This window comes from Felis catus, chromosome E1 (assembly GCF_018350175.1).
Source record: "Felis catus isolate Fca126 chromosome E1, F.catus_Fca126_mat1.0, whole genome shotgun sequence".
Taxonomy (NCBI): domain Eukaryota; kingdom Metazoa; phylum Chordata; class Mammalia; order Carnivora; family Felidae; genus Felis; species Felis catus.
The window spans coordinates 57,165,691-57,190,950 of record NC_058381.1 but is presented as its reverse complement, the minus strand read 5'-3'; the positions used below and the strand labels follow the sequence as shown (position 1 = coordinate 57,190,950).

Below are 25,260 nucleotides of genomic sequence, written 5' to 3'. Positions count from 1 at the left end.
AGTACAAACTAATTTACAGTAACCGAAAGCAAATCAGCGGCTCCCTGGCGTTAGGAAAAAAGGAGAAATTACAACGGGACATAAAGAACTTTTGGGGCGATGCCTACGTTAATGATCTTAATCACAGCGACGGTTTCAAAGGTAAGAACACATGGCAAAACTTACCCGACTACGTAGCTTTAAAATGTACAGTTTCTTCCTAAGAGACTCTTAAATATGGAGAACAAACAGAGGGTTACTGGAGGGGGTGGTGGGAGGGGGATGGGCTAAATGGGGGAGGGGCACTAAGGAATCTACTGAAATCATTGTTGCGCTGTATGCTAGCTAATTTGGACGTAGATTTTAAATAAATAAATAAATAAATAAATAGATAAATAGATAAATAAATAAATAAATGTATGTACGGTTTATTATTCCTCATTTATACCTCAGTAAAGCCAAACAACAACAACAGCAACAAATTCATCGAGTTTCAACTGGCAGCCAAGTCAGGAATTCCTAACATCTGCAGCAGTGACCAGTCTGACTGACAAAGGAACTTGATCCACCAGAGCAGGGAAGCGGCAAGGGTATGTGAAAAGGGACGCAGGGTGAAAGGCTCTGTCCCTCACTGTCCAAGACCGGAAGCAACCAAGGTGTCCTCCGAAAGAGGGATGGATTGGTAGACTGGGGCACGTCCATACGGTGGAGCATTACCCAGCAACAAAGAGCAATCAGCCATCAACCCCCAAAAATACATGGGAGAAACTTCGATGACTACTGTTTAACGAAAGAAGCCTGTGTGAAAAGGCCACATGTCACAGGATGCCCGCCACATGGCATTCTGGGAACGGAAAGTGACAGAACCAGCCGAAAGATGAGCGGCTCCCAGGTACTGGAGGAGAGGGGGGTGGGACAGACAGGCGGAGCACAGAGGGTTTCCTGGGCCACGAAACTGCTCCGTGTGATACCTTAACGTGGACACGTGATGTTCTGCATCTGTCCAAGCCCACAGGATGTCCAACACCAAGAGTGAATCCTAATGGGGGATGCTAATGAATAATCACGTATTGGGGCACCTGGGTGGCTCAGTCGGTTAAGCATTAGACATCGGCTCAGGTCATGATCTCACGGTTTTTGTGAGTTCGAGCCCCGCGTGGGGCTCTGTGCTGACAGCTCAGAGCCTGGAGCCTGCTTCGGATTCTGTGTCTCCCTCTCCTTCTGCCCCTCCCCTGCTCACACCCTGTCTCTCTCGCTCCCAAAAGTAAATAAAACATTAAAAAAAAAAAAAAAAAGATCATGTATTAATACTGGCTTATCAGCTGAAACAAACACAGCACACAGGCTTTAACGACAGGGGTATCTGGAAACCCTCTGTGTGGTCTCCTCAATCTTCTGCAAACCTAAACAAACTATTCTAGAAAGTAAGACCTATGAAATATGATAAAAGAACAAAAATCTATCAAGTGTGCTATAAGAAAACAAAAGACAAACTTCTTTTCAGAAGAACCTGGAGAAATTACTCAACAAACATTCACTCCCTTCCCCACGGCGGGCGCTGAGGAGGCAGGGACACAGGACAAGGACCTTGTCAGCACGGGAAATGAGGCTGACAACACTCTACCCCAAGCATCGCCTACTTACTGACCGCTGCGTATGCACCGTAATTGGCTTCACAAAGACTAATGCACTTACTAGGCAGAATCTTTCTATGAAATGAGTTTCTCTCTACTTAGAAATGAGGAAATAGAGGCCGAGAGAAGCCAATGTCCCGGGGATTTGAACCCGGGTCCGCGCCCCCTCGTACAGACCTTGGGATAAAAGCCCCGCCTTCAAATCTCAGCTCCGAACAGCAGTCGGCAGAGAGCCCCGGGAGATTCCCGAATTTTGCAGAGTCCCAGCTTCTGCATTTTCTTGAACGTACAGAATCGTGGAAGATTCAAAAAGGAACTGGTTAGCGGGCCCTGACACAGAATAAGTACAACAGTCAAAAAATGTGGCTCCTGTCCTGTGCTGAACTTCCCAAAGAGGAAGAAAGTGAGTGCGCATTAAGTAAAGACGCGGCAGCCCAACGGTTCCAAGGAACCAAATTGTCTAGGCTCAAAATGGGGAAGGAAGCCTTTCCAACGCAATCGGCTTTAAAAACTAAAATCTTTCTTGACGTTTATCTTTTCTACCATGCTTTGAAAACTCACCCCCCAAAAACCCCTCTGTTCACCAGACTAAAATGGTAATCATATTCCCGACGGCCCTAAAAACACACGATGCAAATCTCATGAGGCTTTGGTGAAAACCCACTATGTGAAGCTTCTAAACAGCCAAGTTAAAACAAAAACAAAAACAAATACTGAGTGTAAATAGTATCACGTAGGTCTCCTTCTTCCTATAGAGAAAAGGCAAACCGAAGATACAGACAGAAATCATCTTTACTTCGGTGTAGGTATTATGGATAAAATATTCCCTCTGAAAGATGAAATAAATACAAGAAATAGATTTAGCTAAAAAACTGATTATTAGCTAAATATAATATACTCAGTTGTGGGAATCAGAAGACAGGGCCCTGAAGATAAACACGACCAGGGCTGGAAAGAGACCTTTCACAAAATGCAGGGGGTGGAAGGAGGGTGCTGAACGAGAGGACGTTCTCTGAAAAGGTTTCCGTTCCAGGGAGCCCCGAATCAGGCCTCAGGCTACTGGTGTTAACATTTTCCACAGAATGAGGAAACACAATACCCTGGAAGGGAAAGAACTCACGTCAGGAAACTAATCGCTAGGCTCCCATCGCGGCCTGAATAAATGTAAACATTAGACTGCTGTTCCCCACAGTCCTGGGAGAGTCCTCTCCTGCTCCAAGGACAAAGCCTTCTCCGGATCTCCCACCGGATCTTGACCGGAGATGTGATGCCGCACCAGCCCTCACGGCCTCCAACGGACTCCTTGGAGCGCAGGGTGCTGGCAACTTCCTATCCACCCCCCCAGTTACCAGCTGTGTGACTCGGCTAGTCACCAGTGTCCTTTCCCTCTGCTCCTGTAGCACTGTCACCTTGGGCCTGAGACACAAACCATGGAGCCGCACGACAGGGCCAATGGACAGCTTGGGCTCTGGTGTCGACGGGCCTTGATTTGAATGCCACGGGTACCAGCCGTAAGCAACAGCCTTCGATGAAGAAGACAGCTGTGAGCCACCAAAGACAGGGCACGAAGGGGAAAAGTGTTATCGTCCGGCAGGCAACCCAGTCGGGCACAGGCAGATCAGAGGGAGAACGAGGAGGAGAAAGGGAGAGGAATTTTAAAGCAAAGCCCACAGACCTACTCCAGAGTACACACTCCCAGTTGGAAGACAGGTTAAGTCCAGGGGCGCCCGGCGGACTCAGTCGACAGAACGTGTGACTCCTGATCTCAGGGTCATGAGTTCAAGCTCCACGTTGGGTGTGGAGCTTACTTAAAAAAAAAAAAAAAAAGTCCTGGTGATGTAATGCACGGCACAGTGATTATAATTAATACTGCACTGCATGTTTGAAAGCTGCTAAAAAGGACATTTCTTTTTAACATTTGCTTATTTTTGAGAGAGAGAGAGAGAGAGAGAGAGAGAGAGAGAGAGAGAGAGACGGAGTATGAGTGGGTGAGGAGTAGAGAGGGAGACACAGAATCCGAAGCAGGCTCCAGGCTCCGAGCTGTCAGCACAGAGCCCGACGTGGGGCTCAAACTCACAAACCACAAGATCGTGACCTGAGCTGAAGTCAGATGCTTAGCCAACAGAGCCACCCGGGCGCCCCTAAAAGAGGGTATCTTAAAAATTATCATCACGAGGAAAAAAATATGTAACTATGTGAGGCGACAGATGTTAAATAAACTTACTGTGATGGTCGTTTCACAAATTTGTACGTATCTCAAAACATCGGTATACACCTTAAACTAATACAATGTTAAATGTCGATTATATCCAAATAAAGCTGGTGGGGCCCTACCTACAAAGTAAGTGTAAGCAATCAAAAAGATACTACTGGTAGGGTCCTCAACTTCTTCCGGGTCTGATTTAGATCTGTGGAAATTAACACAGCGTGTACATCTCTTTTAAAGATTTTATCTTTAGGTAATCTCTTACACCCACTGTGGGGCTTGAACTTACAACCCTGAGATGCAGAGTCATGTGCTCCACTAACTGAGCCAGCCATGCGCCCCTAACGTTTCGTCACACGAATGACAAAATACTTACGTACCCCATAAATGCTCACCATTATCCTTAGACCTTTTATATGTTCTTTAAGTATTTCTCAAACACTTAAAGGGAGAAACGTTGGTTCAAATTCAGCAGGAGGGTCCCTGTTTGCCCCCAGGGCCCGGACAACTGAGTCTTCTCATTGGACTATAAGCTCGCTGAGAGCAGAGCCCAAGAAGATGGCTCGGTCGCTCTACAGGCTCAAGGCCTAGCTGATCCCCTGTCAACCTCCTCCAGGAGACCGGCCTCTGAAGGCAGGACCTGTTAGAACCCCTTCCCATCTCCCTGTGGCATCCAGCCCTACTGTAACCTCCTGGGCACATGACTACCATTCTCAAACTAAACTGCTTTGAAGGTCTTAAACTTTCTTTTTTTAATTAGTTAGTTATGTAATCTCTGTACCCAAGACGGGGCTCCAACTCAAAACCCTGAGATCAAGAGTCACACACTCCACTGGCCCAGCCAGGTGCCCCAAGAGTTTTACGCTTTTTTTTTTTGAACGTTTATTTATTTTTGGGACAGAGAGAGACAGAGCATGAACGGGGGAGGGGCAGAGAGAGAGAGGGAGACACAGAATCGGAAGCAGGCTCCAGGCTCTGAGCCGTCAGCCCAGAGCTCGACGCGGGGCTCGAACCCACGGACCGCGAGATCGTGACCTGAGCTGAAGTCGGACGCTTAACCGACCGAGCCACCCAGGCGCCCCGAGTTTTACACTTGTAAAGTTGAAAACATGATATAGTTGTACTTGAGGACCATGTGCAAAACACTCTAAAATTCCTCTCGTGAAAAAGATACATGACTGTAAGAATCACAAACGTAAAGACTTCCCGCCTCGACCTTTCCATTGTCAGGTGACAAGAGTTGAAATGTATCCTTATGATTTTAACATTTTTTTCTTTACCTTATTTGGTTGGAGGAATACGGGACATAAGGCACGTGCCAGATACGTGCTGATCGACTGCTTGTGCGATCGGGAAGGCTTCGGTCAACAGTGGGCTATTAGCGAAGTTGCTGGAGAATCAAAGGTTATATATGCAGATTTTTGACCGCATGCGGGGCTGGGGGGGTGTCTGTGACGCTAATCTGTGTTCAAGGCCAACTACAGTTGGAAAAAACGGAGGTATACACATCTTTTAGGTAGATCTTTATACGTAAGCTATACGTCAATACATTTTGAAGGTCAAAGGTCTCACAGGTGACAATTATTCAGGCCCCAGGCAAACACGAACGCCTGGAGCGCCGTGACAGGTCTCTCGGGGGTTTTCGCGTGCAGTCACGTGACGGACCCATGCGTGATCCAGTGGGATCCAAGACACCCCGTGATTTACCAAAACCACTCCTAGTCCGTACATTTTTTTTGTCTAATAAAGAGCAAACAGAGTGTGGGTGACAACGAAAATAGCGGTTCTGCATATTCCTGCTCGAATCAAGTTGGATTTGGCAGAGTACGGCTTTACTTTCCAGAGTGTAAAAAAATAAACCCAAGGACTTGAGAAAAAGCATTTGGTGTTCTGGGGAATTGCAGCTGTCAACTTTGAAAGATGCCATGTGTTTGCCCACATAAAAGAACGTAATGAGCTATGGAAATATTATCCGGTTTCATGAACCAGAATAAAAACTCCGTCATTAGCGGACTGAAACTAGGAGCTGTTTTAATCCACCAGGAAAATAGCTATCACGTACTATTTATTAAAGGCCTATCAGACCCGTCGCACCTCACACACCCGAAGCGTCTGAGTCTCTATTGTCTCTTCGACTTCTCTTCCCTTATGGCAGGAGCCCAGCGTTTTACTTCGGTGGCCCTACCCCTGCTTCCTTCTTAAGAAACCAGGAACACCAGCAACCACAAAATGCACATTATAAAGATATACTCTGAGGGGCGCCTAGGTGGCTTGCTGGGTTGAGTGTCCCTCTCTTGATTTCGGCCCAGGTCATGATCTCACAGTTTGTGAGATCAAGCCCCAGGTTGGGCTCTGTGGCTGACAGCATGGAGCCTGCTTGGGATTCTCTCTCTCCTTCTCTCTCTCTCTGCCCCTCCCCCACTCGCACAAGCAGGCTCGCTCGGGCTCTCTCTCTCAAAATAAACAAACTTAAAAAAAAAAACTTGCTTAAAAAATATATATATACTTTAAATATATGGAACAAAATACAGTGGTAGAATTCTTCAAGGAACTTGCCTTTTGGATCTAGAATCTATTAATATAAAAGACAAAAAAGAAATGAACTTAGATATGCAATTTTTTGGTTGATATTAGCATCAAAAACTAGATCTTAAAAATGTTCAGCCTTGGGGCGCCTGGGTGGCTGAGTTGGTTAAGCGTCCGACTTCAGCCTAGGTCATGATCTTGTTCCCGAGTCCGAGCCCCGCGTCGGGCTCTGTGCTGACAGCTCGGAGCGTGGAGCCTGTTTCAGATGCTATGTCTTTCTCTCTCTCTCTCTCTCTCTCTCTCTCTCTCTCTCTCTGCCCCTCCCCCCCACATGCTCTGTCTCTCTCTCAAAATTAAATAAAACATTAAAAATGTTTTTAAAAAAATATTCAGCCTTTTAGAAGAAAACAAGTTCTGGGGTGCCTGGGTGGCTCAGTTGGTTAAGTGTCCGACTCTTGATTTCGGCTCAGGTCATGATCTCACGGTTGGTGGGATTGAGCCCCGCATCAGGCTCCACGTAGACGGCACAGAGCCTACTTGGGATTCTCTCTCCCTCTATCTGTGCCCCCCCACCCCCCGCTCATATGCACGCTCTCGCTCTAAATAAATAAATAAATGACGAAAGAAGCTCTGACACGTGCTACGATGTGGATGGCCTGTGAAGACAGGTCGCTGAGTCAAACAAGCAAATCACTAAAGTACAAACACTGCCTGATTCCACTTCTAGTAGGAACAGTCATAGCGCCACTCAAAACAGAAGGTAGAAAAAGGGGCAGAGGGTTTGCCGGAGCCGGGGGATGGGGAGCTGGGGTTTAACGGGGACAACGGTTCTATTTGGGAAGGCGAAAAACAGAAGTGCTGGGGGATGGAGGCACAACAAGGCGAATACGCCCAACACACTGACTTGTCCGCTAAAAATGCTCACAACGGCAGATTGTATAGCATTGTGTATTTACCACAATAAAACACCGCACAGATCTTCTCCACCTGAAAATTTGCAGAGTCATACAAATAACTAAGACAAGTTCAAAGAAGCACACGTTATAACTCTGTATCACTAAGTAAACACAGGAACAGTCTGGAGAAGCATATAAAGCCAGTAGTCTCCCCGTTGGCATGTTAAATCCTTCGAAAGAAAATATGATGTGAGAACAGGCCACAGCCTGTTAGAGAGTCTATTCCTTTCAAAAATTTTAAATTAAAAAGTTATAACTGAAACCAGCTTCCCTTCCTCCCGTTCCATGTGCTATAAATTCAACTTGAGGAGACCTAAACCAGTGTTTCTCAAACCCGAGCAGGTATCCGAACCGCCTGCGGGGCTGGGACACCGGGCTGCTGAACCCACGCTCAGAATTCCCGATTCGGTAGAGAGTCAGAACTTATTATTGTCAGAATTCTCATCCTAAGCCAACTCTGTGTTAAAAGTAAAACAAAGATAAGAGGTGTTTGGAGAAAAGTTTTCTAAATATTAATAGTATAAATCCTGCAATATAATCAATGATCTCTTAGATGAATTTCTTCTTAAAACCTGTACCTTGCAGCTTTTAGCTCTGGACTTGATTTTTAAGACAGACACGGGGATTAGGCTAGAAAAAACAAGAGAAACATATCCCTTAAAATTAGACCTACCTCATGTTACAGGATAACATTCATTAAGAAAAAAAGAGACATATAATAACCAACCCTTCAGGTTTAAACCTGAAGAAATCTTTAAAAAAAAAAAAAATCAGACTACCATACTATCTGAATCAATAATTTTTAAATGAATTTTATGTTCTATAGGAGAACCCCAGAAATGACATTCTCTTACACTTGGTATTCGTCACTACGGGAGAAAAGCCACTCCAAACACCAAATAATCCATAAAGCAGGACACGTTTTTTACTCAACTACACGGATTATAAGCTTCAGTTCACGGACTATAAACACTATTCTACCCACAGAACATGGTGTGAGTCAGATTCCTTCAAAACATGAGTCGAAGGGGTAAGGGGAATCAAGGAGGACACTTTTGGGATGAGCACTGGGTGTTACACGTAAGTGATGAATCGCTAAATTCTACTCCTGAAGTTATCGTCACACTATACGTTAACTAACTTAGATTTAAATTTGTTTAAAAATACCAAAAAAAGTTTTTAAAGAGCCACAATTTAAGTCTAAGGAGCAAATACCTCCGACCGAAAGAAGACGCTCCAACGTGCCCTTTTGTCAAAATTCTCACTGGCTCTGGGTACCAGGCCGAAGAAGTTGAGCCTCACCTTGAAGGTGTGGGGCGGCCACTTAAAGAACTCTCAACACGAAGCGTGTTCAGAGTTTCAGTCGGAGCCCCCGGCGGCAGCCCCGAGCGAGGGCAGGTGGGTGAGGGGCAGCGGGGAGGCGGCATCCAGGGGCCCAAACGGGACATCAGGCGCTGTCATCGGAGAGGAGCCAACACGATCAGAGACGGGCAGATTCAGACACGGTCCGGGAGACATCAGGGAAGGTTCTGGTCATCACAGAGCCTGAGGGGTGGGGAGGGAAGGCGGCCAGGAACGCAGAGGCTTCCGGTCTGGGAACAGGGCACGTGGTGATGGCACTCGTCAGGAGCAGGAGTTCACAGGAAAAGGCAGAGCTCCTGAGGGGCATTTTATTGGGTGTGTGTGTGTGCGTGTGCGTGTGTGTGTTCTGCTGGGCTGTGTTCTTTGTGCGGGCAGGAGGAGGCAGTGGATTCTGTTTCAGAAACGCTAAATTTGTACAGCGTCAAATGGAGACGTCCTAGCAGGCAGCTGGCTAGGAATCTGGAAGTTCCTGAGTGGGAGTCTAGGCTGAAGATAAACTCTGGGATCTTCTGTTTATAAAGTGACAGCTGAAGCCATGGGTTTCAGAGGCTGCCCAGGAAGAGATGTCAGGTGAGAGAGAACCGGATTCTTCTAAAACAGCACGAACTACCAATTAAAACAGCACGATGTTTACGATGGCCAGAAAACACGATATATACAACCGGCGGTCCCAAAACGGCAAACCAAGTGTCATCAGAGGAGGGGTCCATCTGTCCCCGAGAAGGCACGGAGGTGGGAGAGAGAGGCAAGATCGGTCAGAGGGGCAGGCCAGAGACTTCCATATGCAGCCTCGATCAAATATGCAGGACACTCACACACTGGCTGCTCATCAATAACTCAAAGTGCACGCTGAATACTCTAGTGCGAAAACGTGCAGGGGAGCCAGGGAACACACGGCAAATTTCTGAATGGAGAAGGGACCCGGTACACATCAAGACACACAAAGCATAAAGCTTTTGTTCGTTCGACAAAAAGACTCGTTCTCCTAACCTCAAACCGTGCCTCGCCAGGGAATCAGAATGCAGTCTATGCTCCGTTTCAACACGGGAAGTCACTCCCCTAGAAATACACAAAGCTGGTTCCCTCTCGTGCAGGTTAAAAAAGAAAGAAGAATCAGTAATGACAACGGCGACCAAAGTCCTCTCTTCAGTGAACCTGCCTGCGGGCACTTCTCCAAGCGGCACCGCCACCCCGACCCCCCCTCCACCAGATTCCCCCAGGCACCCCACTGCTCACGCTACCCCGAAACCCTCCCGGTCGGCCCTGCCATCAGATGCACTCCTTCCCTGCTTTCTGTAGGAACCACAGGGACCCGTCATAGAAAGACCCGGTTTAATTTGGGAAAAGAATATTCTGCCTCTTATTTGTGCTTCGGCTTTCCGGAGGACGGCCACAGGGACGGATGGGGAGGCCGAACCGATCGAGGCCGCATGTGCTCCCATAGGCTCCCCGGAACAGTGACGGCGGCTGAGGGTTAGGGTGACAGGAGAGGACGGTGGCAGTTTCTCTCACAAAGCGAGGGCACGAAAGGAAACGAAGGGAAGGGAGGAGGTGGGAGAAGCAGGGAGACTGAAGACAAGCACCACGAGCGACAGCTGATCTGGAGGGGGAACCAAAGACACTGTTTTAGGCGATCGAGAAAGTCTGCACGTGAACCCAGTATTTTTGTTAAGTATGACAATGACGTACATGGCGATTATGTTGAAAGAATAAAAGGTCCTTACTGGCTACAGACCCTGCTGAAGTAGTTATGGGTGAGCTCACAGGATGCCCAAAACCTGCTTTAAATACACCAGGGGAGGGGCGCCTGGGCGGCTCAGACGGTGAAGCGTCCGACTTCGGCTCAGGTCACGATCTCACAGTTCGTGAGTTCCAGCCCCGCGGCGGGCTCTGTGCTGACAGCTCGGAGCCTGGAACCTGCTTCGGATTCTGTGTCTCCTCTCTCTGCCCCTCCCCGACTTGTGCTCTGTCTCTGTCTCTCAAAAATAAATAAATGTAAAAAAAAAAAAAACAAACAAACAACTTTAAATACGCCAGGGGGAAAAAAATGGGGAAAATAGATGTAACAATAGCGGCAAAGCACTGCCCCCGCCGCCAGAGGAGGGTGACGGGCCCCTGGCACTGCCTGGACCCTTCATTCTCTCAACTTGGAGAGGCCTGAAAAATGTCCGTTATCAGTGTTCGGGGGGGTTTTGTCTTGGTTTTTTTGCGTGTTTTTGCAAAAACAGGTAAACCAAAGAGGCAAAGAGCTGAGTCAGATCCTGCTTTATTTTTCCTTCAGAACCACAACTGTCTCCACCCTAGCACATTAAAAATAATTCAGGATGCATGATGTGTTGGAGAGTGGGTGTAAGAGAAGGGAAGATGCCTAGTTCTATACAGAGTAGCGCGTACTGAGAAGGTACTATAACTGTCTGTTTCCAAAACCAAGTAAGTCTGACTAATTACACCCCGATTTGTATTAAATGCGGTAGGATTCACACCCTGGCACTCGAGAACCTTATAAATAAGAAGTCTACCATCTCCCCGCACTGGAAAACTGACCAGGATCCTAATATACCATCAGAGGGACTGGGTCCTTTCCCTCCACTCCCAGAAGGAGTAAAACTGTTGAAAGGCAGCCCCCGAGACACACGAGCACGGCTTGTTCACCTCTGAGCAGAACAACCGCTCCCGCCCACCAGGCCGCTGGCAGACCTCACAACACTTCCGTTAACGAAAAGGAGGCATCTCAGTGTCACCTCGAGAAACTGGGAAACCGGAGTCGGGGACGCGAAAAGGCCCAGGGCTGAAATCTAGGGTGAGAGGAAGAAGCCGTGCTTCGAGAAGAAGGACGACAGATGGCACGACAACACCTCAGACTAAAATCCTGCTCAAAACCCAACGTGCACGGCACTCGGGTCAGAGGAAAAAGCCAGAGGAAACGGGACAGGTGGCTCAAAATGTCTTCGGGAGAGCGGACGGGGCTTCGGGAGGCGGCCGGCTGCCACACGGAGCGAGAAAGGACAAAACAGGAATGCGCTCCAGCAGGACCCATGCCCCTCTATCCCAGCCAACCCAAAGAACAACCTGGAAGCGGCTGCCCGCGGGGTTGGCTTGTGCGCCAGGCCACCTCCTCAGGAAGCGCTCCACCTGCCAGATTTCTGCACACCTCGCGCTCGCCCCCCCAGAAGACCAGGCTCGGGGCTCTCCTCACACTGCGGTCACACATGCAAGGCGCCTGGGGCCCCCGCAGGTCTCCCTAGCTGTTTTGACAAAGGAAATCCGAATGGATGCAATAAAGCCTAAATAAAAATACAAATGCCCGCTTAATGCAAAAGACATAAAAGACAAAAAAGAAAAGAAAACACACACGTTCAGAGACGTCATTAACTTACTGATGCACTTCACTTCGTACGTGGAGACAGGCACAGGGCTGGCTTCGAGCAAGGAAGAGGGGAGGATGTGTGGGTCTCGCTAGGCCCTGCCCTCCCCCACCCTCCTCTCTGCGGGCTAATTCCAGCACCTCCTCACCACAGCCTGACACTAGGAAACTGACCCGTCCCCGAGCGGGTTTGCGGCAGGGCCGGTGGGGACCGAGCCCACAGCCAATCTCTCCCTCCTGCCCTCGTCATCTGGTCTTAGCAGGAAGCCAGGAGGCACCTAAGGAAAAAGGGACTAGAAACAAAAACAAACAAAAACCAAAAAAATGGGATGAAACAAACAAAAATGACACGCGAGAGAGAAGAACAAAAAGTCAGTCTTGTGGTCGTGGGCCATTTAATCAACAGCGGCACCCCGGCAAATAGCTTCTCTGTTTATTCAACCTACAGAAATACATCGTCCAAACTCCTAATAAGGGGTTTGTCAACAGGACTTTGTAGGATTTAGGAAGATGTAAAAACAAAAAAAGAATTCGCCACATTCCCCACCAAAAGGGCTCTGCTCCTAAGGGAGGTATTAGCTCACTGAAGGATCAAAGTGTTCCGTGGGGAACACGTAGATCTCGTGTCCGAAAACGGACCACAGGGCGACATTTCAGAGCTGAGTTTCCGTCAAACCCACCTCCCGAGGCCTCGTACTCAAAGCTCAAGTGCACACGTGTCGGCTGATCAAGTGCAATCTGAGAGACTACTATGCATTTAGCGCTGACACTCGAGGGAACAAGGAAAATAATACATGAGGTCACTGCCCCCCGAGGAACATTCGAAATAGCTGCATGGAACCCTGAGAATGAAAGAAACGCTAATTACAAGGGGGAGTAGCTACCACGGATGACCCTGATAAGGGATCGAGGAAGGGGAGACAGACCCTAGCAGCGGTGCTCGGAGGCCTGGGAAAGTCAGCTGGGTCAGCGGGACGGAGATTCAGAGGACGGACGGGAGAAGCAAGCAGCGAAGGGAAGGAAGGAAGGGTCAAAGGGGTGTGAGGGCCGGAAAAACACTGTGTGGCAAGCCAGGACAGCACAGAGCAGACTGAAACGTCCATGTTCGTGAAGTAAGGTGAAACAGAGAGGGGAGGACAGGAAGGGCCTTGCGAGAGAGCAAAGGAGTTTAGAGCGGTGGGACAGGTAAGAGGTCAAACAGGCGACTGCCGGGCAGACACAGCGTATGGCAGCCGAACGCAGGGCGACCTGTCCGCGTAAAAGACGTAAGGACAGAACAAATAACTCAGGTGGTGCAGGGAGAGAAGGGGACAGGAAGCGCGTGACCCGAAGGCACGACCAGAGGACAGGTGTGCTGGGACGCAGACAGGGGGGCGCTCTGGAAGAAGGACGGGGCTTCTGAAAGGAGGGAAGCTGGCCAGAGCAGGGCAGGAGGGGAGGGCACCACGTGGCTGGCGCTGATGGCCGGACAAGGTGGCGGTCCGCGGGGTGGCAGGGCACGTGGCAGAGCCTCTCCCATCACGCGCTCCAACTGGTCAAAACGACGGCTGTCCTCAGGTGAAAAGGGATCATTGGCAAGGGGGCGCCTCGCCGGCGAATGCTGGCAGAGAGCCGTCTGGGCGGCGGGCTTTCCTCCCCCTCGGGGCCCTGGCCTCCCGCGTGTCCCTCCATTTGCTCTCCAGCAACTTCGCCCTACCTCTGGGTCACGTAGGAAGGGGCCCTTAACGGTCAGCGGGGGGAAAGCTGTCACTGAACACGTCTAAGTTTTAAAATTATGTTTTGGCTCAGAAATTTCCAGGCGCAGCCCTCTCGAGCCAGCATGCCAGAACCTTCCTGCCCATCCAGAGCCCCTTCAGTCCCCCTCCCCACGACCCAGGCAGGGGAGCCCCGGGAAACGTGCTCGGCTGAGACTGGACAAGCCCAAGGTGCCCTCGCGAACAAGAACCTTCGGAAAACACAGCGGGCACACGCGGGGCGCCGGAGGCCCGGCAGGATAAAGAGAACCGAACGCGGGCAGCAGACCTCTGCCACGAGGTGTGTCTCAGGGTCCTCACCCTCCGAGGTGCCTCAGGTGGTCTCGGGTGATTTCTCAACTCACTGAGGCTCTCCCGTTCCGTTTCTGGGCAAAGATGGCATGAGAGCGGGCCCTTAAAACGCCACAACCGTTTTGCTGGTTTCTGCAGAAACTCCACCTCTGTTTTGCTGGTGTGCCATTTAATTCAAATGGGTTAGTGAGAACGCTCACATGATCTCCTAAGGCTACGGGTACACTGATCCCAAAACAAACGCTACACTGAATCGATCAAATGCAATTAACATACTTGATACACCCCCCCACCCCCCCACCCCACCCCCAGCAACTTACGAGCAACTTACACTAGTCGCTGTTCCCCTAAGCCATTTTCAGGCCATACTAAGTTACAGTAACAGACAAGGGCATCCGTTCACGTTCACGGAGTGGCATCTTCCCCGACAGTCTCCTCCCCACGGGACCCCCGTAAAGCAGGGCTTGGATCCACCCCCAGATCCCACAGGCCGACCACCTGCCCAACGCCGCTGTCACCGCCACGTGCTGTGACTAGCGCCACACACTTTCTGAGGCTCGCTCTCAAAAACGTTTCCCTTGAAGCCATAGTTCCGTTCTCGCTTTAACTGGCCATCTCTCTCCTCACTCTGAATGAGCCGCAAAGACTATTTCTACAGGAAGTCTGTTATACTCCTGCTTAAGCTCAAGGAAAAAAAACGGTGATAGGGCAAGGTAAATGAGGATTTTATGATGTACAACTTCAGCTTGAAAAAGTGGCAAAAGACACTACACCAAAAAATCACTAAAGACTTAAAACGGTCTAGCTTCTAATTCCCGAAGGAAAACACATTTCGTTTTCACATTAAAAAATATCTTCGGGGCACCTTGGGTGGCTCAGTCGGTTGAGCATCCGACTTCAGCTCAGGTCATGATCTCCCAGTGGGATCGAGCCCTGCATCGGGCTCTGTGCTGACAGGGAGGAGGAGACCGGTTGGGATTCTCTCTCTCCCTCTCTGCCCCTTCCCTGCTCGTGCGCGTGCAAGCACACTCTCTCTCTCTTTCTCTCAAAATAAATAAACTTAGAAAATATATATTTTCTCACAACTCAAAAGGAAATGATTTCTTGCTTCAAAATAAAAGCAACTTAAAAATGCATTAATTTTAAAAGACTGGGAGGTGGTTCAGAATTTGAATTTCAGTCTCCTGTAAATCCATGCATAAAAATGGGCAGGACAAACTTTACCATTTTGAAAATAACAAAGTAAGGAAAATAGGGAAGTTGATCACTACACAGTCAAAACTCCTCTTTATTAAGCTAGTGTCTGCAGAAGAGACCAAAATACCTTTGCCACACAGAATCAGGGTTGCACGGAGCTTTTAAGATAGTACTTCATGTTTCAGAAAACAGAATGGCTCCTGTCCCCCTGCCCCACCAGGCCTGGCCCAGTCCTCGGGGCAGTCCTCTGCCCCACACGGTGCCCCTGGGCTCTGTTGCTCCCTCACCCCTCTCCCCCAGTTCCACCAGCCTCTACCAACTGAAAAGGGTCAGGCTGCCAACCCTGGGCAGATAATCCACAGGCTGGCCAATAACCTACATCCTAGCTCCAGGGGAGAGATGACCGGATCAAGTCTCTCCAGAATCTGAACTAGGAAACAAGACCAGAATCGGTCACTTAGAAACTGAAAGAATATGACAAGAAATGCCACAAACTGGGGCCTGCAGGATTTTGAATAGCTCAAAGAGCACGTGAGCTGAAGCCACAAGGGAGGGAAGACCAGGAGCGAGCAAAGCAGCCAGCTGGTAGGAGAGGGGGGCTCCCGCGTACGGAGCAAGGCAGAGTCCCACGGGGTAAAGTTCCAGGGACAACTGCTGCGGACAGACGTTCCCCAGAGCTGCCAGGAACCACCCTCCAATGCCAGGTCCTTGGAGCTCAGCCCATCCAGCTTGCATTCCTGCATTTCTGTGCAATTCACATCACCCCACATGTGCTCCCGCGAACAATGCCCCTTCTCAAGCTCTCTGGAGTGGGTCTGTGCTGCACACAACCAAAAGCCAAAACAGCACGTATAACATGCAAACAGGAAACAAGCCTTTCTTGATAAACCATTCACAAAACATACTCAACAGTCCCAGTATTTAAGGGAAATACAGGGGCGCCTGGCTGGCTCCATCAGTAGAGCACAACACTCTTGATCTTGGGGTTGTGAGTTTGAGCCCCACGTTGGGGGTAAAAAGGACTTAAAATAAAATCTTGAAAAAGAAAAAAAAAAAGGAAACACAGAACTAGAAACACCACCCCCACGCCAAAAGCAAAACCCCCAAAACCTCACACTGACTGAGGAGAGGCACAAGGCAACTTTCTGAGGTAATGGGAAAGGCTCTACAAGTGACGTGTTGGTCACTCTTCCTTCAAAACCGATCAAAACGGACACTGAGTATGTGACCATTTCACTGTATGTAAATTATACCTCAATTTACAAAAACAAACTCCCTAAATCTAAATTGTTTCCTTGAGAGGACTTCAGTTTTGGGGGCTATTTTTCAAAACTACATTGACCTGGATAAATCTCACAACCAAGGCTGAGCAGAAACAACCAGATGCAAAAACACCTGAGTTTCTAGTTAAATACAGAAACGAAACAGCCAACACTCATCAATGGTGTTCAAAGTGAGAGCGGCGGCCAACTTTGAGGTGGGAGGGAGGTGGGGAGTGGGACTCGGGGGAAAAAAAAAACCCCTCTCCACACCCCTCTTCTACTTTAACAAACAAAAAGAACAAAATCCAGAGGAAAAAGTATTTCATCAGATTCCTGCTTCTGAGGGGCAAAGGGGGAGGGAGAGAGAGAGAAATCTTAGGCAGGCTCCAAGCTCAGTGCAGGTCCCGGCGCGGGACTCGATCCCACGACCCTGAGATCACGACCTGAGCTGAAATCAAGAAATGGACACTTAATCAACTGAGCCACCCAGGCGCCTCAACTCAAATCCGTGTAGCAACCTGAGGTGCAGTTTTCAAAAAACAAACAGGCAGGTTTTGATTTTCAGAGACTGACGGTTTGAAGACACTTCACAAACTCTAGCCGTGGCTCGTCAGCATAAAAACAGAACAAGTAAAAATGGGAGAATGGAGACAAATGATAAACATCCGGCTACAGATCAAATCTGAATACATCCAGCTACGGTCATATCTGAATACTTAAAACAGGCCAAAGAGTAAATCAAAATATAAAGTACTTACAGCCATAATTAACTCAAAGGGGTGTTTGTACACCCTCACTGGTGACTGGTATTTCTGCACCATGATTGTAACACGACACCAAACCTCTCACACCTGCAAGACACAAATGCATTGCGATTAAAAAAAAAAAAAAAAACCCGTGATACGGGGAAAATTTAAATCCGTGTTTACTCAGCAAACCACAGCCCGAGTGTAGAAAGGGACCTCAATAGGTCGCATCATTCTCTACACGCAAAAATCAAAAGATGCTACTTTGATTACACGAGGAAGGAGAAGGTAATGAGACAGTTTTAAGAGTCGGTGATGGAAGTTCAAGTGTAATGAGGGAATCCCCTCTGGTCGGCCTCCCGGGGCCTCTCCAGGGGATGTACGGGGATACAAGATCCCAGTCCTTTCCGGCACGGAGATGTTACGATCCGAGGATTAGTTCCCGAATCATTTTCTCTTCCACAACTTTTACAACAAGCCAAGCCAAAATGATGGTACTTCGGGATACGAAGTCTGGAGACACACAGGCACAAAAGTGGAAGAAAATACTACCGTATCTCAAATGATAGAAAACTCCTCAAAAGCGAGCTTCGAAGTCTAACGGTCCATCCCTGTTTTCTAACTGCGGTGACCACAATTTCAGAGACTTGTGTTCACGGGGCAGCAACACCAAGCACTCTGGCTAGAGGCTCCCCTGAAACTTCCAAGCCTCAAATAGCTGTGGTATCTGTCGGCAATCAGTTCAAGTGCTGGAGCCTACTTCCCCGAGGTACCCCCTGGCACCTTCCCCGAGGTACGTATTCCTGCCCCGGTGGTGCCAGCCGCCGTGCACTGTCGTGAAAAAACACACTCTTTTTGGGGGGGGGGGGAGTCCTCCGCGAGACCCTACTTCCCTATTTAAAAATGAGGAAGAGTGGGGCGCCTGGGTGGCGCAGTCGGTTAAGCGTCCAGCTTCAGCCAGGTCACGATCTCACGGTCCGTGAGTTCGAGCCCCACGTCGGGCTCTGGGCTGATGGCTCAGAGCCTGGAGCCTGTTTCCGATTCTGTGTCTCCCTCTCTCTCTGCCCCTCCCCCGTTCATGCTCTGTCTCCCTCTGTCCCAAAAATAAATAAACGTTGAAGAAAAAAAATTAAAAGAAAAAATAATAAAATAAAAAAATAAAAATGAGGAAGAAAAAGAAATCCAAAGAACCTACCTGTCCTGCTGAGGATAATCATTAAGAAGGTTACTTCATGCTGGATACGGTGAGGGGCTATTCCAAAGTACAAAATGGAAAATACTCAAGAAGTCCAAAGTCTAGCTGTAAAAAAAAAAAAAAAAAAGAAAAAAGAAAAGAAAAGGATTACGGAAATATATTTTATTTCAGAAGATTCCTATCTACGTTATTACATTTAAACAGGTCTGGAACTCTCTCCGGCATGTTTGTGTAGCTTATCTCTCTGAAGGAACAGGTTACGTTGGAAAACAGCGCTGACAGTCTGAAAACTGCCACACAATTACTCTCGGTGACCTCAAGCACGTCCCTTGACTTCCCGTGGACTCAGTTTCACCTCTGTACAACGAGGTTTGGAGTGCGATAACCTTGAAAGACTTCCAGCTCTAAAATCATGACACGCAGAGCCCCAACTCCGGAACTCTCCACCTCCCCTGGAAGCCCCGCATTAATCCTCACTCTGGGACTGGCAGGTCCTGATGCGCTGGGACCACGATCTATTCCGTTTTGCAACCCTGGCGATGCTGGAGCACAATTTGAAAACTGGGAAAACGGATTTCCGAGGATCTCCCAGAGAAGGGGAGGGCGATTACGGGGTATACAAAGGGATGCGGGGGGGCTGGGAGACTCAAAAAGCAGTGCTCGGCTGAGATACTCTAACATCCATTCACGATTCCACTGCCCGGCAGAACCCAAAGTGACCACGCTGGGGAACCTGCTAATTCACGAACTTCTGAACTCCTGCCAGTTCCCAGCTTCGGATGCTCGGGTCCAGAGAAACCTCCTCCGTGGGAATCCGGAGTTACGACGGCCAAGTGGCACCCCGGACCCGGGCAGCCTCTATTGCATGACAATTGGTGCTTAAAAATCAGCCAATGGCCAGACCCAGGGAGTCCACCGCCCGCAGGCTGAGGGCAGCCGGGCCCTCGGGCCGGTACGGGGGCTCCAGCGCGGCGGCCCCCGCGGGCCCCCAGCCCCGACCGGCCCGGGGGAGGGGAGCCGGGGACGGGATCAGACCCCAAATTCTGTCTCCCGCAGGGAGGGGTCCAGGAGTGGGAAAGCGGAGGGGGGAGGGGGGAGTGCGGGAGCGGGGTGGGGGGGCGCTCCCGCCGGGGCGGAGGAAGCCGGGGGGCCGCGAAGGGCCCCGCGACGCCAGGAGGGGCCGGGCCGGGCCGGGCCGGGGGCGCGCTCGGAGCCCGCCGCGGCGACGCGCGCCTACCTCTTGTCAGAAAGGCCGGGCCCGGAACGCGGGGCGGCGGGGGGAGCTCATGCCGGCGGCTCCGGGGTGCCGTCGCCGTTCCACTGCCTGCGATCGCAGCTCCGCCGCCGGTTCCGGGGAGTGGACCGGAGGGGGGGAAGGGGGGCGGGCAAGGGAGGGGCGCGGCGAGGCTCCAGTGGTTGTTACGGGTGACGGGGAGGGCGGGGCCGGGCGGCCGGAAGGGGCGCGCGTGCGCGAGCGCGGCCGAAGGACGGAGGCGGGCGCTACGACCGTTGCTAGGGGAAGGGGAGGAGGGGGACGACCCGGGCCGAGCCGCGCTGCGCAAGCGCCATCTCGGCGGCCGGCGGGCGTGGGAGGAGCTCGGAGCTGGCGCCGGCCCTGACGCAAGGCTGGTCTCGCAAGAGGCCGCTGGCCCCGCCCTGTTTTCGTCGCAGGGCGTGGCTAGGCTGAGGGGCGGGGCTCGCGGGCCGCGGTGGGGGTGGCGGGAGGCGGGGCGAGACACCGGAGGGCGGGCAAGCTGGGCCTGGAGTTGCGCGGAGTTGGAGCCAGCCGGTTCCTGCCAGGTCAGAGTCAGCTCGGGGCCGGGGCCAGGCCGCTGCTGCGAGGCCTGGCCGGCGCCGGAGGTCCGGTGCCTCCTCATTTTTTATGGACTGCTCGGGGGCGGCAGGCCTCCCCCTGCAGCGCCCTGACCGCATTCTCGCCGAGTAATGCAGCGGAGGCGAGTGCCAGGGCTTGGGAGGGGCTGGGTGGAACCGAGCATCGTCTTGTCAACACGTCCAGGCCGCGCGATGGAAGGAACGCGGGGCCAGGTCAGCCCCTGGGGACCAGGAGGGCTGCATTCCAGCGGGACGGCCGCACTTCCAGCTGTAGCGTCAGAGCGCGAGGGTGATGCACCTTGAGACCCGGCGCCTTACGGGGAGCGAGGGCTGGAGGGGGGCACGGCGCACGTCCCCCCACACACCTCCCTCCCCCCACACACCACAAGGCTGGCCTTACCGCCAACACACAATTTCTCCGGCCGTGTCACTGCTGCGCCCTTTGCATTAGTCACCCTGGGTGGCTGCACTTCAGATGCTGCCCCTGCACAGAACATTTCCGGAACTGCTTTGGAATTTCCTTCAGGGTCAGTTTAGCAGGCACCCAAGAGCACCATTTATAACTTGATCACACCCTATTTTTCTCTGACCCTCATTTTCCAACTTGAGCAGCCACACTGCTCACTAGACTCAGCTCCGACGGGCTTCGGCCAGTTTGTAAAAATTGCATCCACCTTCAAAAGATGCTTTCGGAAAGAAACATCCCGGGAATGATGAACCTCCCGGTAGGAGTAAACAGCGGCACCCATGAAATGGTCTTGTCAAAAATTGACCTGATCTGATAAGCTCTAGGTGTAACCACCAATTTACTGGAAATAGAGAACAGAGAAACGTGCCAAATGATTTCAGGGGAAAAGAATCGCCCACGTTTCAACTGTGGGAAACACTGCATGACAAACATATTATTTATCGAATCAATTCTAAAGGAAAAAGGGGGGGGGGAGGACCTAAAAGAGATTGGGAGATCATTGAGCCATACATTTATGGTTTGTAGGCTTTTGTGTATATATAGTATACTTCAGTTAGAACTTTTCCAAAAGGGGCACCTGGGTGGCTCTGTCGGTCAGTTAAGGGACCAACGCTTGATTTCGGCTCAGGTCATGATCTCACGGTTCGTGGGATCGAGCCCCAAGTCAGACTCCTGCTGCCAGCACAGAATTGAAATTCAGTCTCTCTCTCTCTCTCTCTTTCTTTCTCTCTCTCTTTCTCTGCCCCTCCCTCACTCACACGCATGCCCACACGCTCTCTCTCAACCCTTTAAAAAAAAAAAACTTTTCAGAGGAAAAAAAAAACAGAACTAAGACATTGACCATGAACCTTATTTCTGTCTTGATTCTCACCAGTGAAATACATTGTTATGAAACCGGGGAGTTTAAACACTTTGAACATGTTACGATACTAAAAAAATTAATTTTTTTAGGTGAGATAATGGTATTATAGCTAACATTTTTCAAAGAAGCCCTATCTTATAAGGATGTACCCGGAAATATTTTGCAGTGAAATGATGCGGTGTTGGAAATTACTTTCAAAATAATCTAGGTGGGGAGAGGGAGGAGTAACGGCTAAGACGAAATAAGATTGGTCCTAGGTTGATAATTGTTCATTGTATGATTCTGTCTGCTTTTGTACACTTGGAAATGACCAATGTCATTTGTACACTTGGAAATGACCAATGCTGACTTCGGCTCAGGTCATGATCTCACAGTTCATGGGTTCGAGCCCCACATCGGGCTCTGTGCTGACAGCTCAGAGCCTGGAGCCTGTTTCGGATCCTGTGTCTCCCTCTGTCTCTGCCCCTCCCCTGTTCACGCTCTGTCTCTGTCTCAAAAATAAATAAACATTTAAAAAAATATATATATATACAATTTATAAAATAAGCCATAAGGGACGCCTGGGTGGCTCAGTCCGTTGAGCGTCCGACTTCAGCTCAGGTCATGATCTCACAGCTCGTGAGTTCGAGCCCCGCTTTGGGCTCTGGGCTGACAGCTCGGAGCCTGGAGCCTGCTTCCAATTCTGTGTCTCCCTCTCTCTCTCTGCCCCTAAGCCACTCACATTCTGTTTCTGTCTCTCTCAAAAATAAGTAAACATTAAAAAAACATATTAAAAAGATGAGTACCGTGTGGAAGGGGAAACGGAGAAGTGCGGGGGTCAGGTCTGGCTGCCGGCGACCAGGACCCCCAAGCAAAAGTGTCATGACGGAACAGAAGTTTATGTCCCTCACACGTGAATGGCGTCCAAGGCTGGTATGGTGTCTCATCATCGCTATCAATTGCCGATTCCCCCAAAGGACCACCCTGATGACCCAAGGCTACGGTGATTAAGTCAAGTCCAGCAGGGGAGAGCTCCACCTTAACCAGAGTCAGCCTGGAGACACTCTTGGTGGGTCAGCGGGGGGAGGTCGGGGGCACATTTCAGGGGATGTGAGTCTGGGCTTAAGCGTTCGAGGCAGCTGTCTCAAAACCGGGACCAAGAAGGACTAGGTCCGTTCGGTGACGTAGTTGTTTAGACCTGACGGGTACAGCAAGGAGCGAGTCTTGAAGATTTGAGCCCTCGACGAGTACACGGCCGTCCGATAAGCAAGCTGTTTGCCAAGATGAGCCATCTTTCGTTAGAAGGCATTATTTTTTCATGAGTTTCCCGAAGCAAACGGTGAAGCCGTTCATTGGTTTATGGTCTTATCTTCCCCGGCCAGGAATCTTCCAGACACACAGCGAGTCGTGTTGACACCGGAGTCCCGATAGTCAGGCTGTGTGGACGCGGGCGGTCTCGCCTCTCATCGGCGGGGCCATGGGGTCCTTCTGTCTTGCTGCCTTGTCTTATCTCAATGTTTCCTGCACCCCCAGCCAGCAAGGAGGAGGAGAGTGAAGGTGAGGATCTAACCCCTCCTCGACGGCGCTTTGTGGATGTGACGCGTGTGCGCGCACAGTAGTTCGTGCGTGACAAGGCAAAGGGCAGGACGGCCGGTGGGACGGCGGAGCACCGGTGGAGGTGACGTGACGTGGCCCCGCTCATCTGCCGCAGCACCCCTGGCTCTCTTCCTCAGACTCGCAAGTTGTACTACGAGAGAATTCTGAGACACCTGGAGTGATCACCCAGCTCCATGAGCCTTCTTCCTAATAAGTTGCTCACCTGCTGTCACCTCTCGTTGGGTAGACGGAAGCCTTGATGGGGACCCTGGGACGGAAACCGAAGAGTCCCAAGTTCTGGCATCCATAAAGAGACCCTCTGGTTCCTTCGGGTCTCAGCTGAGTGTCCACTAGGAGCCCGAATCTAAAGCTCCTGTTCCGTGTGGCCACCTCCGTGTGGCTGATGTGTCAGGACGTGGATGGATGTGGATCCCTGGGCCGCTCACACCTGGGCCTGGGCACAGACCCTGTGGCTGTTAGCGTCTTCCCCAATAGAAGTAACCTGAGCTGGGGACACTGTCACTGTCCCTGCAGCCACATCTTCTCCATCGCTCTTGGTGCCCTTTCAGGAGTCATTCCGAGGGAAGCATGGGAAGGTGGTGACACCGAGAGGTTTGGGGATATGTTTTAAGGGGAGGGTCATTCGGGGGAGACGCTGGGAGCCAGGTGACAGTCTCAGCTCAAATTCCAGCCTCTGGAGCCCAACCTCTTCCCCACAGCAGCCAAAGAAACGGGAAATAAGGTCTGAATGATCCCTTTGAATGTGACTGAGAGTCAGGGTCAATTAAGTATCCAGGCTGTGTGACAGGCCCAATGGCACTTATAGGCCGGTGGCCCTCCCCCCCCACCCCCGCGTTGGTCCTTTACACATTGGTCAGTCACAGGGACATGTCAGCCCTCTTCCACGTCTGGAAGAGATTACTTTCTCCTTTGGTGGCAAAAGACAGCCTTGCAAAACATGACAGATTCTCCTGACGCGGGCCATCTGGCGAAGTTTCCAGCCTGGAGAAGTCTGGGGGTTGGGGGAGGTAGATTCCCCCACAGGCACAACTTCCTAATTGCGCTCTGGCGGTCAGCCAGTGGCCTTGAGCGAATACCATTGCCCCGTTTCCAACCTGGGAAAACTTGAGGCCAGGAAGCCAGATTTGCAAAAGTTACCATCCGACCTTACCCATCTCTGAAACATTTCCCTTCAATCCGGAGAGGGCAGAGCTCCCGCTTTCTTAATTGGCTTGGCCGCCGAAGTCTTCCCTCTTCCAGGGCACCCTTAAGGCTGCCGGCAGAATATTCTCTCTCGAAACCACCAACGCAAACTCACCCCTTCACTCGACACCTGCACTGACGACAGAAATCAATGTAAGCATCAAAGCCTGCCATCCGAGGTCTTCCATAAATCTGGTCCCCGGCTTTCTTCTGTCCAGAATGATTTTCTTTCCATCCCCCCGCTGTCTGTTCCCTGATCCGTGCCTTTGTTAACTAGGCGAACACTTATCCGGCTCCTTAATTTATTCAGACACCATATCGAGCGCGGGAGTGTGGCAAGATACACTATATAGAAGCAGATTTTCCCTCCAGGTGCTCAGCCTACGGCACAGGACAGACGTGGAAACGGCGAAGATGCGGCTGCTGAGTTCCACAGCCCTCCCCGAAGCCTTCCTTGTCACCGGCTCTCTCTCTAGACGCTTCTGTGCTTGGCACTTCGTTGAAGGCAAGCCGTCTTCAGCGAGATTATAAAAGAATCGGGTCGGGGCGCCTGGGTGGCTCGGTCGGTTAAGCATCCGACTCTTGACCTCGACTCAGGTCACGATCGTACCGGTTCGCGGCTTCGAGCCCCTTGGCGTCGGGCTCTGTGCTGACAGCGTGGAGCCTGCTTGGGATTCTCTCTCTCCTTCTCTCTCCGCCCCTCCCCTCCCCGCTCACGTGCTCTCTCTCTCTCTCTCTCCCTCTCTTAAAATAAACTTGAACAGAAGAACCAGGTCTGTGTCCCATCAAATTGGAAGTTGCTTGGGTCCTAGGACCATACGCGCTCACTTTCTCCCACCTATCACG

General features: G+C 50.7%; 1 protein-coding gene across 4 annotated transcripts in view; it reads right to left on the bottom strand.

The window, feature by feature from the left end:
- SEC14L1 (SEC14 like lipid binding 1) overlaps positions 1–25,260 on the bottom strand; it is an 89,339-nt gene that overhangs the window by 33,061 nt on the left and 31,018 nt on the right. For 2 of the 4 annotated variants that reach the window (XM_045045102.1, XM_045045101.1), the window contains exons 3-4: positions 18,473–18,577; positions 17,290–17,382 (exon numbers count right to left, since the gene is read on the bottom strand). In XM_045045102.1, coding sequence (XP_044901037.1) covers positions 17,290–17,352 — 63 coding nt within the window. In that variant the 5' untranslated portion in view covers positions 17,353–17,382; positions 18,473–18,577. Of the gene's footprint in view, positions 1–17,289; positions 17,383–18,472; positions 18,578–19,709; positions 19,869–25,260 lie in introns of those variants that run through there. The other 2 variants (XM_023244091.2, XM_045045103.1) reach the window with 2 other exon arrangements.